Source organism: Gopherus flavomarginatus, chromosome 1, assembly GCF_025201925.1.
Source record: "Gopherus flavomarginatus isolate rGopFla2 chromosome 1, rGopFla2.mat.asm, whole genome shotgun sequence".
Classification (NCBI taxonomy): Eukaryota; Metazoa; Chordata; order Testudines; family Testudinidae; genus Gopherus; species Gopherus flavomarginatus.
Genome location: NC_066617.1, coordinates 309,754,924 through 309,772,176, shown reverse-complemented (window position 1 = coordinate 309,772,176; position 17,253 = coordinate 309,754,924). Strand labels below are relative to the sequence as shown.

The 17,253-nt window shown below is 40.3% G+C and overlaps 1 protein-coding gene across 1 annotated transcript in view; it reads right to left on the bottom strand.

The window, feature by feature from the left end:
* Positions 1 to 1,532: 1,532 nt before the first annotated feature.
* The window catches only part of DNAJC15 (DnaJ heat shock protein family (Hsp40) member C15), a 50,542-nt gene continuing 34,821 nt past the window's right edge, over positions 1,533 to 17,253 (bottom strand). The window contains exons 4-6 of the mRNA XM_050951956.1: positions 14,353 to 14,429; positions 5,270 to 5,340; positions 1,533 to 1,777 (exon numbers count right to left, since the gene is read on the bottom strand). Of these exons, the coding sequence (XP_050807913.1) occupies positions 1,707 to 1,777; positions 5,270 to 5,340; positions 14,353 to 14,429 (219 nt within the window). The 3' untranslated portion in view covers positions 1,533 to 1,706. The remainder of the gene's footprint in view (positions 1,778 to 5,269; positions 5,341 to 14,352; positions 14,430 to 17,253) is intronic.

The following is a 17,253-nucleotide window of genomic DNA, read 5'->3' as shown; positions in this document are numbered from 1 at the left end:
ACTCCTATTAACAATGATCACTGTGCTACACAGCCCACGTCCAGACTAACCCGCTGTATCAGCGGGTTAAAAATCGATTGCTCGGGGATCGATATATCGCGTCTAGTCTGGACGCGATGTATCGATCCCCGAGCACGCTTACATCGATTCCGGAACTCCATCAACCCAAACGGAGTTCCGGAATCGACACGGAGAGCCGCGGATATCGATCCCGCGCCGTCTGGACGGGTGAGTAACTCGATCTTAGAAATTAGACTTCAGCTACGTTATTCACGTAGCTGAAGTTGCGTATCTAAGATCGATTTTCCTCCCCTAGTCTGGACGTGGCCACAGAGGACTAATCTAAGGATTTTGGGGAGGGTTAGTAAAATGGGGCTGTGTTCTGCTTAACTGACACATTTTAACACAAAAATGTGTGTGTGTGTGTAGGAAAGAATGGGAAGACAAGACAGCCCACAGCCTATAATTACAGAAGTGGAGCCCAGCGGTGGAGGGCTATGGTTAGTTGCCAATATTTAAAAAAAAAAAAGAAAAAAAAAAAAAAAAGAGTTCTCCCAGGAAAAAACACTGGCCAAGTAAGATGGATACCTAGGGGCCATTACGCACTCTGTATTCTGCTGACTGTTATCACACTACATGTTATCAACAGTAATTGTCCCAACCCTCTTCCCTCTGGGTATTATTTTGTAGCGAAACTAAGGCATAACAATTAAATCAGTTGACCATGGTCACAAAAGCGATGCTAATCAGTGTTGCATTAGAAAACAGGAATTCCCTGTTCTTAATCTTCTCAGTGACATCTCATGGAATTCTGTTGCTCTGCGGGAAGAGGTCATGCTGGCTACTCAGAGGAGTTAGCTCAGTTGCAGGCAGCTGATGTGGGGGGGAACCTACGGCAGCACTAGTACCATGAATGAATCTTGGATGTCACTTCCCCTCATATTCGCAAACTGATCTAGAGTCCTCACAAAGGGATTTGTGGCACTGGTTTCCCCAAAGGCCAGCAGTGCGGTGAGGCATAAACAGATAGTGATTTTAAGGAAAGCTATCTTTCTCAAAGCTGTCTTAACATGGAAAAGGTCTAAGCACCTTAAAAAAAAAATTCAGGCTGATATTCTCCTTTATACTTCTACATCCCTCAAATACAGAGATAAGGAAACCAGCATTTTGGCGTAATCTTCAAGTCATTTTGTCCCAACCAGCAGCTTTGAAACAGCATCTATGCTGCAAATCCCAATATTTCAGAAGAAAGGAATCCAACATGGGGCAAGCCTTCCAGTTTTACCTTCTAGCGCCACTTCAAGTGACAGCACTATACAGCTTCACCATTATCAAAATAAATAAATAAAGCCTATAATACAGACAAATGTTTCAATTTAAAAAAATATAAGTTCCAGAAGTCCAGCCCTATTGAACAAACCTGTAATAAATCATTTTTTTAAGAACAGTCAATGAAGAACCAGCTTCAAAGCTTACAGTCAAAACAGATTGAGGGAAAAAGTATACTAGAAATGAGACTTTTGTAAAACGTATCAGTTTGCTTTTTAAATAGTCTTAGCTCTTTAATAATGAAGACAGACAACTGACTATTTGATCCAGTGTTATGCAGCTATATAGAGCAGCACGTAGCTATTGCACAATATATCTACAGGATTTCCAGTAGAAAGGCATGTATAAAAAAGTTCTATCACAGAAGTCCTTGGACATTAATTTTTGGTGCTGGATTCTAATAAATCTTTTGCTTCGTTTATTTTTGTTGCTAAGTAGGGAGATCCACCTGAAAAAAGGGAGAAAAAATAGATTTATATCAATATGAAATACAAAACCATTTAACGTAGAGCATCCCTTTAATTACTGGGGATGTGGTTTATTAGTTTCCTCCCCCTTCAAAAAAATCGTTCATAAACTTATGTGTCAGAGATAAATTTAACTAGTGGATAAATAAACAGAACAAACATGCAATAAAATCTTAATCACTGTGAAAAATAATGCAGAGCAGCAATTTCCTATCAAAGTGAAGTCCTCATGAAAAGTCTAAAACTATTCTCCGAAATCATCTTATACTGGCATTTACCTGCAAGATTTAGACTGAATGCATTGTTCCTGCATCTATTAAGCAAGGTCAGCTACCCTGAACAGTTCATCTCATGAGAACAGCTAGGATTCCCCCCACGTGGAAATTGTCAGAGGCAAAATGTTATTAGCAAATTTGATACAGAATCATTAAGAACATACACCAAGCCTATTCCATTCTAGATTGAGACACACAGAAATACCAGCCAAAAAATGTCACATTAAAGCTATTTAAACACGGTACGCCTCCTAACTTCTGGTCCTGAACAGTGTCATTGCTTTACGCTCCATCTAACAATCTGATTACAGTTCAGTGGTCTTTGTGTTTGTTTTTTACACTCTCCCATTGCGTGCCAACCATCTGCCTACGGTCACCAAAAACATCATAAGGTCTGTATCAGTAGCTCATCACTCACTAGAACACACCTCTATCTTTGTACACTAAAATGTGGCTGAAACATCACTGTGCCCTGAACAATCCTTTCCTAAGCATCTGTTCTGATGAATGAAAAATTATGAATAAAATTTAAGGACACAGAAAGGATAAGTATCAGTTCTAGATGCCTGGCAACAGAAGGAAATGGGGCTTCCAAGACTGGAGGACTTCACTGTGACTTTTAGATCAGGAGTCTAAACCACTTCTAACTCATTCCCAGATAGGGTTGCCAACTCTACTGGTTTCACTAGGAGTCTCTCAGAATCACACCCTATCTCTTGGAGGCTACTGAAGCCAAACCAGGAGATTTTAGGTGCTGAAGTCTGGCGGCGCCAGCAGGGCTAAGTTAGGCTCCCTGTCTGCCCTGGCTCTGCGCTGCTCCCTAAAGCTGATGGCACGTGTCTGTGGCCTCCTTAGCCCTGCTACGACGATGCCCAGGAGCCACCCAAAGGAAGCGCTTCCAGGCCGGAGCCTGCACCCCGCACCGCCTCCTGCACCCCAACCCCCTACCGCAGCCCAGAGCCCCCTCCTGCACCAAAACTCCCTTCCAGAGCCCACACCCCTCACCCCCTCCTGCACCCCAACCCCCTGCCCCAGGGCTCAGCCCTGAGCCCCCTCTCACATTCCAAACCCCTCAGTCCCACCCCACAGAGCCCACACCCCCTCCTGCACACCAACATCCTACCCCAGCCCAGTTAAAGAGAGTGAGGGTAGGGCAGAGTAATCAATGGAGGGAGGGGGGATGGAGCGACAGGGCAGGGTCTCAGAGAAGGGGCAGGGCAAGGCAAGGGCATTTGGGTTTGTGATTAGACAGTTGGCAACCCTATTCCCACATCTAATACAGAGACAACTGAGTGAAGTCCATATTTTTTAAGTGTGTGCTGTGTTGTGTGTGTTTGGGGCAGGGGGGCCCAACAGGAAAGAATGCCTACCAATACATATGTAAAGTTTTTCTGATGACTGGGGTTTTAGTAAGGAGTGGAGATTACCGAATTGAATGTAGCTTGTCTATTCCCCTTTGAGAGCAGAGGAATGAAAAATAAAATGATAAACTGCAAAACGCAATACAAGCTAGAGAAATATTAACTATACACTGTTTAAATACCAAAAGTGAATTCTCTCAAAATAGTTAAATTTGCTAGAAGCATTTTTTGCTACATTTACATCATTAAGTGTACAACCTATTTCGTTGCCTTCTAATGAGAGAAACTGGTATCATGCAATTCAATTATTTGTAATTTAAGTTTCGATTCTCAGTGCAACAATTTTTGTGGCTTTCGTTATGCATATTATTTCTCTAAAAACATTTATTTAAAATTGTGTCTTCAGACCCCGTAGTTCTCTCATAAATAGCCTACATAACTGTAGTTTTAATCAGTTTCCATTGTTGCCCTTTTCCCACTAACTTCAATTATCTGCTACAGTTGTGTATTGTCTTAGACTTCGACCCTGCCACTGGAGCCACATGGACAGAGCCCTAATGAAGTCAAAGAAGCTCTACGTGGGTATATGGGCCTGTCTGGGTGGATGCAGGATTAGGACCTATGGCCCCAATTCTGCAATTGGTAGTGCACAGGTGGGCTGCTGAGTCTACACAATGCCCTGTTGAAGTCTACAGAGCTCCAGGCAAGCGCAACTGTCGGCTCAGATGCTATCAATTGTGGGAGTGAGAGACTTTAGTGTATAGTATCTTCAGAACAGGGATTGTCTTAATATGTTGCTACAGCACCCAGCTAAAAGGAACCAAGATCCTGATGAGGATCTCTGAATGCCACAGCAATACAAATGATAATGTTTGTTAATCTAAACTTTTAACATACTGTACACTAAACTGTAGCTCTGACCACCATAATATATTACAAATACAATAGAGAATTCCTTTCCTATTTTCAGAGTACAGCATATACTCGCTTTATAGAAAAACAAATTAAAAAGCAGAATGACAGATAACATCTAAGCAGGACTGTTAAGCCATTAGCAATCCAACAAGATAAGGCAGGTAAAAGAAAAGTGCTTATTCAACACCTTATATTTGCTAGAGGTCAGTTATCTATTTATTATGGATGGTTAGGAAAAAAAATAATCCTGCAAATCTGTCAAAAAGAAATAAAAAATATCACTTTCCCCTTTTGACTTTTGAAATACAGTGCAATTCTACCATCTGTTACTGAAAAGTAGAAACAGGAATGAACATATGGGCTCTCTTTCTCAAGCAGCTGTAGTTTAGTTAAAGTTATAATAATAAGCCCTTCTGTAAGATAAATTTACATTAAAAACCTGGCCAATTAAAGCAACTGTGCCCAGCTTTACAGTTTTCCAAGATGGGTTTAACAAATCCTGAATCTGATACATTTAGTGATTATAGCACATGTCCATCAGAGACTTGTGTGCTCATATATTTATGGCCAGAAAAAACCCAGTTCAAGCATTTTTATGTAATGTAAGTGGGAACTTCATGGCTAGTGTTTTCCCTTCTTCAAAGCTCCTGGAACACTAACAACTAGTGAAGTGCTGATCTAGAAAATGAACTCAAAAGGCAGCAGAGTAACCTAGAGCTACTGTGGCACATGGAACTTGGCTTTCAGTCTTCTTTATTTATTAGAGAAAACAACAACATATAAAAGCTTAAGTCTCACTACTAAATATACAGCACATAATTTCATGAATTACATAAATGGCTAGCTACAACCAGTCTAAGTAAATTGAAAGGAGCTCATAGTATGCTCTTTCCACCCAATATTAATGAAAATAAGAGTGTACCTTTATCAGGGTGATTCAAAATCATGATTCTCCTATGAGCTGTTCTAATCTTGGCCTTGTCAGCAGACGGACTGTAAAAATAAATTAAAGTGCTTACCATAGTGTCAAATTCAGATTGTAAATGATCAATTTGCACAGATTTCAGACAATTTAAAAACTAGAGGTTTTCACCATCTTGTGGACAAAACACACAATTACACCTTTTGGCATATAACATTTTAATCTGCCTTTTAAGACATTTAAGGAAGTGCACTTTTTTTTAAAGCCAGTATAATGCAAGAATACTGATAGCTTTTCTCTGTTTCAAAACTCAACAGTTCCTGCCACACATACTACAGAGACTGTATCCACACAATTATGTCAGCATAGCTATGCCAGATTGCACTGACAGAAGCGGGTTTTCTGTCAGCTTAGGAACATCACCTCCCAGAATGGCATTAGCTAGGTCAACAGAAGCCCTCTTCCCTCACACCCCTGATCGATGGTAGCTATGCTAATATAACTTTTCATTACAGAGAAAGCCTTACACAGATGTAACTGTTTTTTCCACCAGTGAACAGGGAAAAATGATCCTTTTCCCGGAAAATGGTTATTTATGACCAATGACAAAATATCTAATATTTGTTGTAACTATGAATCTGTATAGCGTATTATTAAAATATGGCAATATTAAATAATTCCTCATTCTGGTGAGATTAGAAAACTCTGCATTTTTTGTTTTCCAAAGCTGTTCAGTCTTTTACACTCAGGGACATGTCAATTTACAAATGCCACATAAAGCTGCTCCTTTCAATGACAGGAAGATAAACTATGTACTTCAACTAAATTAAGTGTGTATCTTACCAGCAAATAGTCACTTATGGAAGCATTGTGCCAGCACAGTAGCAGAGTTCCTTTTGGTGTGCAGAGGAACATTTCTATTTGAATCTGTATGGTTTAGGTTTTTTTAAAATGTAGCCACCATTTGCAGCAGCATTTACCACTTCAAGAGAAGCCAGAGGAAGGCAGCATTTGTCACTCCACTAAAGAATGTTATGGGGTAACACTCTTTAGCAGTACAAAATTGCACCATAGAAGGCGAATACATACTGCCCTCGCCTTTTCTTTTTCGCCTAAGGCTCCAAGAGCGGAGGCTAATGCATACTTCCACCCCCTTGGCCTCCTTTTTAGTCGAAGGCTCCAAGAACCTAACTCCACTATCTGTGCAGGAATGTCAGGTCTCAGCCTAACTATATTCTTGTGGCAGACTCCTCTAAATATAATTGTAATTGTTCCTCTTCAATCACAGGAAAAATCAAAGCCTACATATGTTGCAGAAGTGGTGCACAGAACTGCACTAGAGAGCAAAAAGCAATGGAAATAAAAATTAGGTGGTCAGAGGCCCTGAAAATTACATAATAATTGAGAAATGAGAGTATTTATATTTCAAATAATTTTTATACCAAACTGTTAAAGATCACAATTCACCATTATTTCAACCATAAAGCTGTTAATAAATAGGCTGCTGTAATCTAGTGGATTGAGCACACAGTTAGAACCAAGTTTAACTGAGTTCTGTTCCCAGTACTGCAACTCACTGTGTAACCTGGGACAAGAAACAAACAATCTATATACTCCAGTTACTCCACAGGTGTAGTTCTCATAGGGACAATGATGTTTGCCCACCTTTGTCAGGGGATTTCAGACCTACATTGCTAAAGGGCACTAAGTGCAAAGTACTATTAGAATCCAAAATGAGTATTAATGTATTGTTAAGTAGTGCAGTTCTGCTATGAAAAATGACTGAAAAAATGGCATGTAACATCAAGTTTGCTTAGTTTAACCAGATGTCACTAATCCTGCAAACTCAAAACCCTTTCTTCAACATTACCAGTAAAAAAGGTTCTACACTGCAAGTTACACTGCAAAGCCTGTTTCATTAGTGCCACCTTACTCATTACCTTCAGCAAGGTTACACGGGGTAACTGATGGTCTTGTAGATATGGTCAGCCAGATGTCTCTGGATGCACATAGGAACAGATCTGTGGAGTAACGTGATGCTATTTTCCAGTCATTTTTCAGAGTATAAACACTCTTGAAGGTTGAATACACAACCTAAACTTTGCCCCATGTATATGCATTGATTATGCAACCTACTGTACTACTTCTGTAATGCAACATCTTACCATTTTTCTACAATCTTAGATTCTACTGTATATTCTTGCTATATTTTTATTATTTCATACTCATTTTTATTGATTTGTATACTATGTAATTTTTCTAGCTAACATCAATACTTTTGTCACTATTTACATACCATATATTAAAACAATATAAAGATTTCCTTTGGAGAAAAAAAAATCTTTATTTTATCTGGTAAGTTGTCTTGTAGAGAAAACAGTATATACATTTTGAGTTTCTCTCATCTAGAACTAGCTAACTTACAATTCTCATTGGACTTATTCTGTAAATACAGAAAGTTCAGGACGCTTGCGTAATACAGGGGGAGCTGGTAGCATCTACTATATTTAGATTCCTTAACATTTTCCATTATACAAGGTTCTTGTGCACTTCTCTTTGAAAAGCTCTCACAACTCCATTGTTTGCAGCAGGCTTTTGCTATTTGGCAAGGGGAACACCTTTGGATTAGAGAAGTGCCTTTTATTTGTCCAATTTCCCTCCTCATGGGCATCACCTAGAGACAAGAGTTCCCTCACCTCCCAAGGTGATGAGGAGAGAGCCAGGCTAGGCTTTCCCAAACCACCCTCTGGCCCCAGCAATCTATTCCCCTTCTCTCCATATGGAGCAGAGGCTCCCCAACTTGAGGTAGTGATGATGGGGAAGGAAAGAAAGAGTGTGTGTGTGAGTGTGAGTGTGAGTGTGAGAGAGAATGCGAGTCAGTTCGTAATTCTAGTGTTGATAACTCTGAGATTCTATTGTACTGTTCTCCAGCATATACAAAAGCAGCACAAAGAGTACTACAAGATGCTACATGTGCAGACTATCTAAGACCATTGGAAAATGACATTTGAGATGTCATCATATATTTAACACTATCAAAATATTTATACATAACAATGTATGTAATAAGCAACACCCACAAGAAATGAGTCCGTTTTAAAGTCCTAAACTCTCACAGAACCATCAAAATATGCACATACAAAAACTAGAGTAAGCAGTGATCTTAGTACTGTAACCGTTGTATTTCTTTATGTGTATCATCATATCACTGGGGCACATGGATCAGCATTCATGTCACACTCTTCATCAGTACTCGGCCTGAGCCGGGGAAGCTAATGATCCAACCACCAGACCAAATTCAGTGATGAATCCTGGTCACACGCCACCCAAGCACCTTGTGCATACACTAAAGAAGAAGGTCATATCACTTCTAAATTCAATTACATTCTGAGGCTGGAACCATTTGTTTGTATTTATTCTCTAAAGCACTAGTATGTGTTAGGCATTACATAAATAATAAAAAGAGGCACTGATAAGGGTGTGCATCAGGCTGTAGCTTTTGCATTTCCTAACTTCTGAGCAAATTACATTAATTGGTTGCGTACGTTAATCTCCTTTTAAAAAATAATCCAGAGTTTTTGGGCTAGTCAAATTTGCAAGACACCCTTCTCCTGCAGTGGGAAGAAGCCTGATGGGCCAGATGCACTTTACCAAGTCTGCTTGTACTGGCACTCCCTTTACTCCCTGGTCCTCCTGAGCAATCTCCTCTTGTGGCACTATATTTAAATGCAGAGTCAGTTAAAGCTATCTACCCAGACTTTTTTAAATTTGAAAACTGTCTATGCAGACATTAGCGATGCTGCTAAATAATTAAAGGCCCAATCCTACAAATATGCATGAGTAACTTTTACTTACATATGTAGTCCCATTCAATTGTGGTATTTGCAGGATTGGGCCACAGATACTAAAAACTATCATAGCTGCAGATGAGAGCACAAAGTTACGAACTACTGAAAATAAAGGTTTATGATTTAAGTCTTGTTACCTTTGCTACAGCACATGTTACCTCAGCTAACAGAGCCTGCCATAATAATACTTCACTTATAATGCCTTTCCCATAAATCTCAAAATTGAATTAAGCCCCAGAACCATTGGGAACTAAGGGTTTCCTTTTTCACAGATGACAAAGATGAGGGACAGAGATTAAAATAATTTGCCAAAAGTCACAGAAATTTTATGCCACAGAATAGGGAATCATAAGATCATTTTTCTTCCCTGATTATGGAGACACCAGTTACTGCTCCATAGTTAATGCTGAGTTCCATTTTGCATTTAAAGTACAGATTAATCCTGTTTTACGTACACAGCCTCCACAAATTTATTTATTTATTTTGGGGGCACAGAATGGATTTTCTGAGAATTTACAAGTCTAATAATTAGTGTAAGCTAAAAATTCATTAAAATTAGCCTCTAAGAAATTTAGCATCTGTCAGTGTTTGTCCCAAATGATTTTAGTAATGGAACAACAGACTCTTCAGATTATCCATTGAGTTAATTTTTGTTGAAATCTTGTACATAAATTACGTTAGAAGAAATTAGGTTGCATTTAAGCTATATTAATAATGAGTGTTGTATCTAATTGTTAGATTTATAAAAGCTACACACAAGGTCCAGTTAACAGTTCAGTTAACTTGTAAGTGGGGCTTTGTGACAGAAATAACTCAACAAATCACAACCGTTTCTCTACAGCTAATTTGCATGCATCATTTTGATTAGTTATAATGAGTCAGTGCTATGAGGAAAACTGGACACTTTCAAAATAAGGCTATCAAATGATTTGAAAAAATCGCAATTAATTGTAAAAAATTTATCGCACTGTTAAACAATAATAGAATACTATTTATTCATGTAGTTTGGGATATTTTCTACATTTTCAAATATATTAAGAACATAAGTCTGGCCCTACTGGGTCAGACCAAAGGTCCATCTAGCCCAGTATCCTGTCTTCTGAGAGTGGCCAGTGCCAGGTGCCCCAGAGGGTATGAACAGAACAGGTACTAATCAAGTGATCCATCCCCTGTCACTCATTCCCAGCTTCTGGCAAACAGAGGCTAGGGACACTATTCCTGCCCATCTTGATGGACCTATCCTCCATGAATTTATCTTGTTCTTTTTTGAACCCTATTATGGTCTTGGCCTTAACAACATCCTCTGGCAAGGAGTTCCACAGGTTGACGGTGCATTGTGTGAAGAAATGCTTCCTTTTATTTTTTTTAAACTCGCTGCCTATTAATTTCATTTGGTGACCCCTACTTCTTGTGTTATGAGAAGGAACAAACAACACTTCCTTATCTACTTTCTCTACACCAGTCATGATTTTATAGACCTCAATCATATCTCCCCTCAGCTGTCTCTTTTCCAGGCTGAAAAGTCCCAGTCTTATTATCTCTCCTCATACAGAAGCCACTCCACACCCCTAATAATTTCTGTTGCCCTTTTTTGAACCTTTTCCAATTCCAATATATTAATTACAACCCAGACTACAAAGTGTACACTGCTCACTTTTTATTTATTTATTACAAATATTTGTACTGTAAAAACCAAAAGTAACAGTATTTTTCAATTCACCTAATACAAGTACACCTCTACCTCGATATAACACTGTCCTTGGGAGCCAAAAAGAATCTTATCGCGTTATAGGTGAAAACGCATTATATCACACTTGCTTTGATCCACCAGAGTGCGCAGCCCTGCCCCCGCATTATATCCGAATTCGTGTTATATTGGGTCGCATTATATCAAGGTAGAGGTGTACTGTAGAGTAATCTCTTTATTATAAAGTTGAACTTACAAGTGTACAAATGTACAAAAAATTACTGAATTCAAAAGTAAAACAATGTAAAATTTTAGAGCCTATAAATCCACTCAGTCCTACTTCTTGTTCAGCCAATTGCTCAGTTTGTTTACATTTACAGGAAATAATGCTGCTCACTTCTTCCTTACAATATCATCTGAAAGTGAGAATAGACATTCGCATGGCACTGTCATAGCCGGCATCACAAGATATTTATCTGCCAGATGCACTAAAGATTCATATGTTACTCCTGAGGGCATTCTATGCCAAAAAATTAAAAAATCTCCACACAATATTTTAGAATTCTTCATGTTTTATTTGTCAATAAATAAATGCAGAGGCTCCAGCATGCCAGTGGGGAACACTGGCCACTAACTGCACAAAGGTGGGAGATCACTCTGCAGCTCCTCCATCCCGGGGATATGGACTCAGTGGTGAGGCTGCACCCGACCTTGACACAGCACAAGGCTAGGGCCTGCCCTAGAAACACCCTGGGACCCTGCTCTTCTGCGCCAGGTGCATGGCAGCCAGACTCAACCAAGCAGGATCCAAGTGTGGAGGATATCAGTGTGGGGGGATCCAGGTGTGAAGTGAAAAGATTCTGTGTGGGACAACCTGACTGCAGGCAGTTCAGTGAGGTGTCTAGGTGTGGGGGTATGTGGATACATAGAGGCTCGTTGGGGGGGCTCCAGGAAGGCTGATTTGCTTTTCGGTGATTCAGGTTCTGTAGTTCCTGCATTGGAGTATTGGTCTTTTAAGACTTCTGAAAGCAAAGTTTCACATCTCGTCCCATTTTGGAATGTACTTCAGATTCTTAAACCTTGGGTCGAGTGATGTAGCTATCTTTAGAAATATCACATTGGTACCTTCTTAGTGTTTTGTCAAATCTGCAGTGAAAGTGTTCTTAAAAGGAACATGTGCTGGGTCATCATCCAAGACTGCTATAACATGGAATATATGGCAGAATGTGGGTAAACAGAGTAGGAGATGTACAATTCTCCCCCAAGGAGTTCAGCCACAAATTTAATTCATGCATTATTTTTTTAATGATCATCATCAGCATGGAAGCATCCTCTGGAATGGTGGCCAAAGTATGAAGGGAGATATGAACGTTTAGCATATCACACGTAGATACCTTGCAGTGCTGGCTACAAAATGCCATGTGAACGCCTGTTATCACTTTCAAGTGACACTGTAAATAAGAAACTGGCAGCCTTATCTCCCATAAATGTAAACAAACTTGTTTGTCTTAGCGATTGACTGAACAAAAAGTAGGACTGAGTGGACCTGTAAGCTCTAAAGTTTTACATTGCTTTGTTTTGGAGTGCAGTTATGTCACACACACAAAAAAAAAAAATCTACATTTGTAAGTTGCACTTTCACCATAAAGTGATTGCACTACAGTAGCTGTATGAAGTGAACTGAAAAATACTATTTCTTTTGTTTGACATTTTTACAGTACAAATATTTGTAATAAAAACAATATAAAGTGAGCACTGTCTACTTTGTATACTGTATTGAAAATGAAATCAATATATTTAAAAATGTAGAAAAACAACAAATATTTAATAAATTTCAGCTGGTATTCTATTGTTTAACAGTGCGATTAAAACCGCAATTAATCGTGATTAGTTTTCTTTAGTTAATCGCATGAGTTAGGGCTGTCAATGAATTGCAGTTAATTCAAAATTCTTGTTGGCAGATTAAGGAGAAGTGACAATTGGGACAAGTAAAGGTTCCATGACCACATACCGGCTGGGGCATCAGTACTTTACAAGGCTCCCCACAGGACAGCGTTCTTGCCTCTTCTCCACTGCACACTAAGATAGTACTAACTGGGGAAACAAGCAGAGCATAAGGGATACCTTTAAAGTGCATAGACATTGGAATTATGGGGCTGGGATCTCCCATCCCTCCTTTACACAGCAGTTGTTCTCTAACACAGACCTCTGAAACAACAATTCAACTGCAAATTAAGGTCCAGAATCACCAGTACATTGACAGACACTATGAACCGTTCTGTCAAAGCAAACCAACTTTAAAGCCATCTAAATGGACCAGTAAGCTCTAGCTGCAATGCACTACTCTGGTGTGCCAGTGAATCTGCCCATAAATTACTTATTAAAATTAAATTTAAGGTTGCTAATGCATTTCTTCAAGTCACCCAAAATATCATATGGTACCAATCTCTTTGGGTTTCTTGTTTAGTGTGCATGTGTGAGATACTTATTTTAAAAACCTAAGGAAATTGCAAGACAAAAATTACATCAAGAACAACAATTTTGGGACATATCAGTTGAAGACCCTTACGGAAATGTTGTAATTAACTTTAAATGTAACCTTAACTCTCAGTTGCCTGGATTAAGAAGGGTTAGATAGGCATCATTACAACATTCCTGTAATTAAAGTCTAATTAATGTTAAGGTTACACAAACAAAAATCCAAACATGTTAACATTGGGAACTGCACAGTTAAGGCAACCAAAGAATCTTAACTTTGTCCTATAGTGACTTCCTGCAATAATCATGCAATTATGATTAAGACATTTTAGCATTTGTGGCCCCAGATTAGATTAGATTAAACCATTTTTCAAGACATTCAGGGCTCCCCCTACACTTTTCTCCCTTCCTGGAGTTGCTATTGGGAAGATTAAAGGTGGTTTGGGTGCCTTAGTTGTGCATTTCCATATGTTAAAAGAAATCCAAAACATGTTTAAGTGTAACCTTAACTCTTAATTGCCTGGGTTTGTAATGCTTGGTATTGGAGATAATCACAATATTCTGTAATGTGTTTTACCCTGAAGTTACACGTGCCTACACTCAACCTTAAATTCATCCTAATACATTGTATTGCATCCTCAACTCCTTTAACCACAATAAACAAGATGTGAAGAGAGATTACACATACATTTGAAATGACAGACTCAATGGAATTGCTTTCTGCATTACTGATGCATTAATACAATCCACAGTATTGTATATCTTGATTTTGTAGTGAGATCAGAGTAGATGATCACGTTGATCACACAGGATGTGCTGTTCTGATTTATATTTACAGCATTTGCCCTCTCCTGCTGTAAGTGGCCTGAAGGCATGACGAAAGTTGCATGGTTGCTCATTTTATTGTATTTTTTTTTCAACCAAACTACAGTCTTAGAATGGCATATGCAACACAATTTTTTTTTTAACGAGTTACAACTGTGAGCACCATATAGCCCTATTCTTTCACCTTACATTTCTCCATTCAGTCTGGTGATAAAACAAAAACAGTATTAATGCAGCACACCTACCTTATGCCTAAAATAAGACTAGCTTCTCGTCTACTCATTTTCTGTTCAAATCCTCCTTTATAGTAGGATGAAAAGCTCTATTGGGGGGGGGAGTGGAAGGAGGAAAAGGGGGCCGGGGGGAAGAGAGAGAAAGACAGAGAGGAAAATCATTAGTTCCATGTACATAGGTGTCATGATCTCAATGCTATTCTATTATCAAATGCTAAGCAATCTTGCTAAGGTTAGAATTCATTTCAAGTGATAAAACTACTGCAAAACAAATATAGTTTAAAAGGAACTTTGTCAAACACTGAAAATCTGACCGCTTAAAAGTTACAGTCTGTGTTTTCACTGTGTCCCACTGATAATGAAAGACATTAATTGTTGCAGCCATTGATTTGTAGGGTTGAGAGTTTCCCTGCCCTGTGGCAGGGAAACCCTAATTGTCTAAATGCTGGGTAGAATGAAATTGCACATGAGCACTGTCCTGGGCTTCACGTGCACACAAATTCATGCTGACTTAACTTCCCCTGCCAATTGGGATTACTGGCTGCTTTTTTTCCCAGACCAGAAACTGAGATTTTAACCACTGTTTAAAACAACTGAAAGAGAAAACTTGTTTTGGAGAGTGAGGTGTGGTGAATTTTTTAAAAGCAAAAACTGTAGTTGTCCAGGGAAGGGAGTGAGGATAAAACTGGTGCACATCAACCATGTGTTAAAATAAATTATTGAAATACCACAGCCAGTTACACTAACTAAGGACATCATTTTGTTGTTTTTTTTAAAATAAAACAAGTTAGGGACTAGTCCAGCATTACACAGCCTCAGCCCTCTGAGGCCTGGTCTACACTACGCGTTTAAACCGATTTAAGCAGCGTTAAACTGATTTAACGCTGTACCCGTCCACACTACGAGGCCCTTTATATCGATATAAAGGGCTCTTTAAATCGGTTTCTGTACTCCTCCCCGACGAGGAGTAGCGCTAAAATCGGTATTACCATATCGGATTAGGGTTAGTGTGGGCGCAAATCGACGGTATTGGCCTCCGGGCGATATCCCACAGTGCACCACTGTGACCGCTCTGGACAGCAATCTCAGCTTGGATGCAGTGGCCAGGTAAACAGGAAAAGCCCAGCGAAGTTTTGAATTTCATTTCCTGTTTGCCCAGCGTGGAGCTCTGATCAGCACGGGTGGCAATGCAGTCCCAAATCCAAAAAGAGCTCCAGCATGGACCGTACGGGAGATACTGAATCTGATTGCTGTATGGGGAGACAAATCTGTTCTATCAAAGCTCCGTTACAGAAGACGAAATGCCAAAGCGTTTGAAAAAAAAATCTCCAGTCTACACAGTGCTGCGTGACAAGCGTAACGGGAAGCCAGAGACTCAAATGGACGCTCATGGAGGGAGGGAGGGGGTACTGAGGACTCCAGCTATCCCACAGTCCCCAGCAGTCTCTGAAAAGTATTTGCATTCTTGGCTGAGCTCCCAATGCCTGTAGGTTCAAACACATTGTCCGGCGTGGTTCAGGGAACAGCTCGTCAATTTACTCCCCCAACCCATGTGAAAGAAAAGGGAAAGAAATCATTTCTTGACTTCTTTCAATGTCACCCTATGTCTACTGAATGCTGCTGGTAGACGCGATGCTGCAGCAGTGAAGAGAAGTATCCGCTCCTCTCTCCTCCCCGGTGGCAGACGGTGCAGTAGGACTGGTAACCGTCCTTCTTATCAACCTGTGAGTGCTCCTGGCTGGCTTTAGGTGAGGCTGGCCGGGGGCGCCTGGGTGAAAATAGGAATGACTCCTGGTCATTCCCAGTAGATGGTACAGAACAGCTGGTAACCGTCTTCACCATAGCAACTGGGGGCTGAGCTTCAATCAGCCCCCTCCCTTTCATGTGAAAAGAAAAGATTCTGTACTGCCTGGACTATCATAGCAGTGGGATGCTAGACTCCTCTACCCCACACTGCTTAATGTCCTGCCTGGACTATCATAGCACTGGGAGGCTGCCTCCCCCTCATTTTATGTCACTAAAAACTCAGTGTTTCTTATTCCTGCATTCTTTATTACTTCATGACACAAATGGGGGGGGACACTGCCACAGTAGCCCAGGAAGGTTGGGGGAGAAGGGAAGCAACGGGTGGGGTTGTTGCAGGAGCACCCCCCGTGAATGGCATGTAGTTCATCATTTCTGTGGGATCTGACACAGAGCAGCTGTACTCTCTGATACACTGCTTCTCTAGTACATTTGCCCCATATTCTAGGCAGGACTGACTATTTTTTAGAAACCATAAAGCAGGGATTGACTCTGAGAGTCATTCCCAGTTTTGCTTTTGCACCTGCGGCCGATCTCAGCCAGGGGCACCCATGATAGCAGCAGACAGCACAGAAGGACAGATAACCGTCATCTCATTGCCAAATTACATTGGCAGCAGACGGTACAGAACGACTGGTAACCATCTCTGCTATCATGCAAAAGCAAATGAATGCTGCTGTGTAGCGCTGGAGTATCGCCTCTGTCCGCGGCATCCAGTACACATATGGTGACTGTAAAAAAAAAAAAAAAAAAAAAAAAAGCTGAACGTGTTCCATGGTTGCCGTGCTATGGCGTCTGCCAGGGCAATCCAGGGAAAAAGGGCGTGAAATGATTGTCTGCCGTTGCTTTCCTGGAGGAAGGAATGACTGATGACATTTACCCAGAACCACCCGCGACAATGATTTTTGCCCAATCACCACTGGGCTCTCAACCCAGAATTCTAAGGGACGGGGGAGACTGCGGGAACTATGGGATAGCTACGGAATAGCTACCCACAGTGCAACGCTCCGGAAATCAACACTAGGCTCGGACCATGGACGCACACCGCTGAATTAATGTGCTTAGTGTGGCCGCGCGCATTCGACTTTATACAATCTGTTTTATAAAACC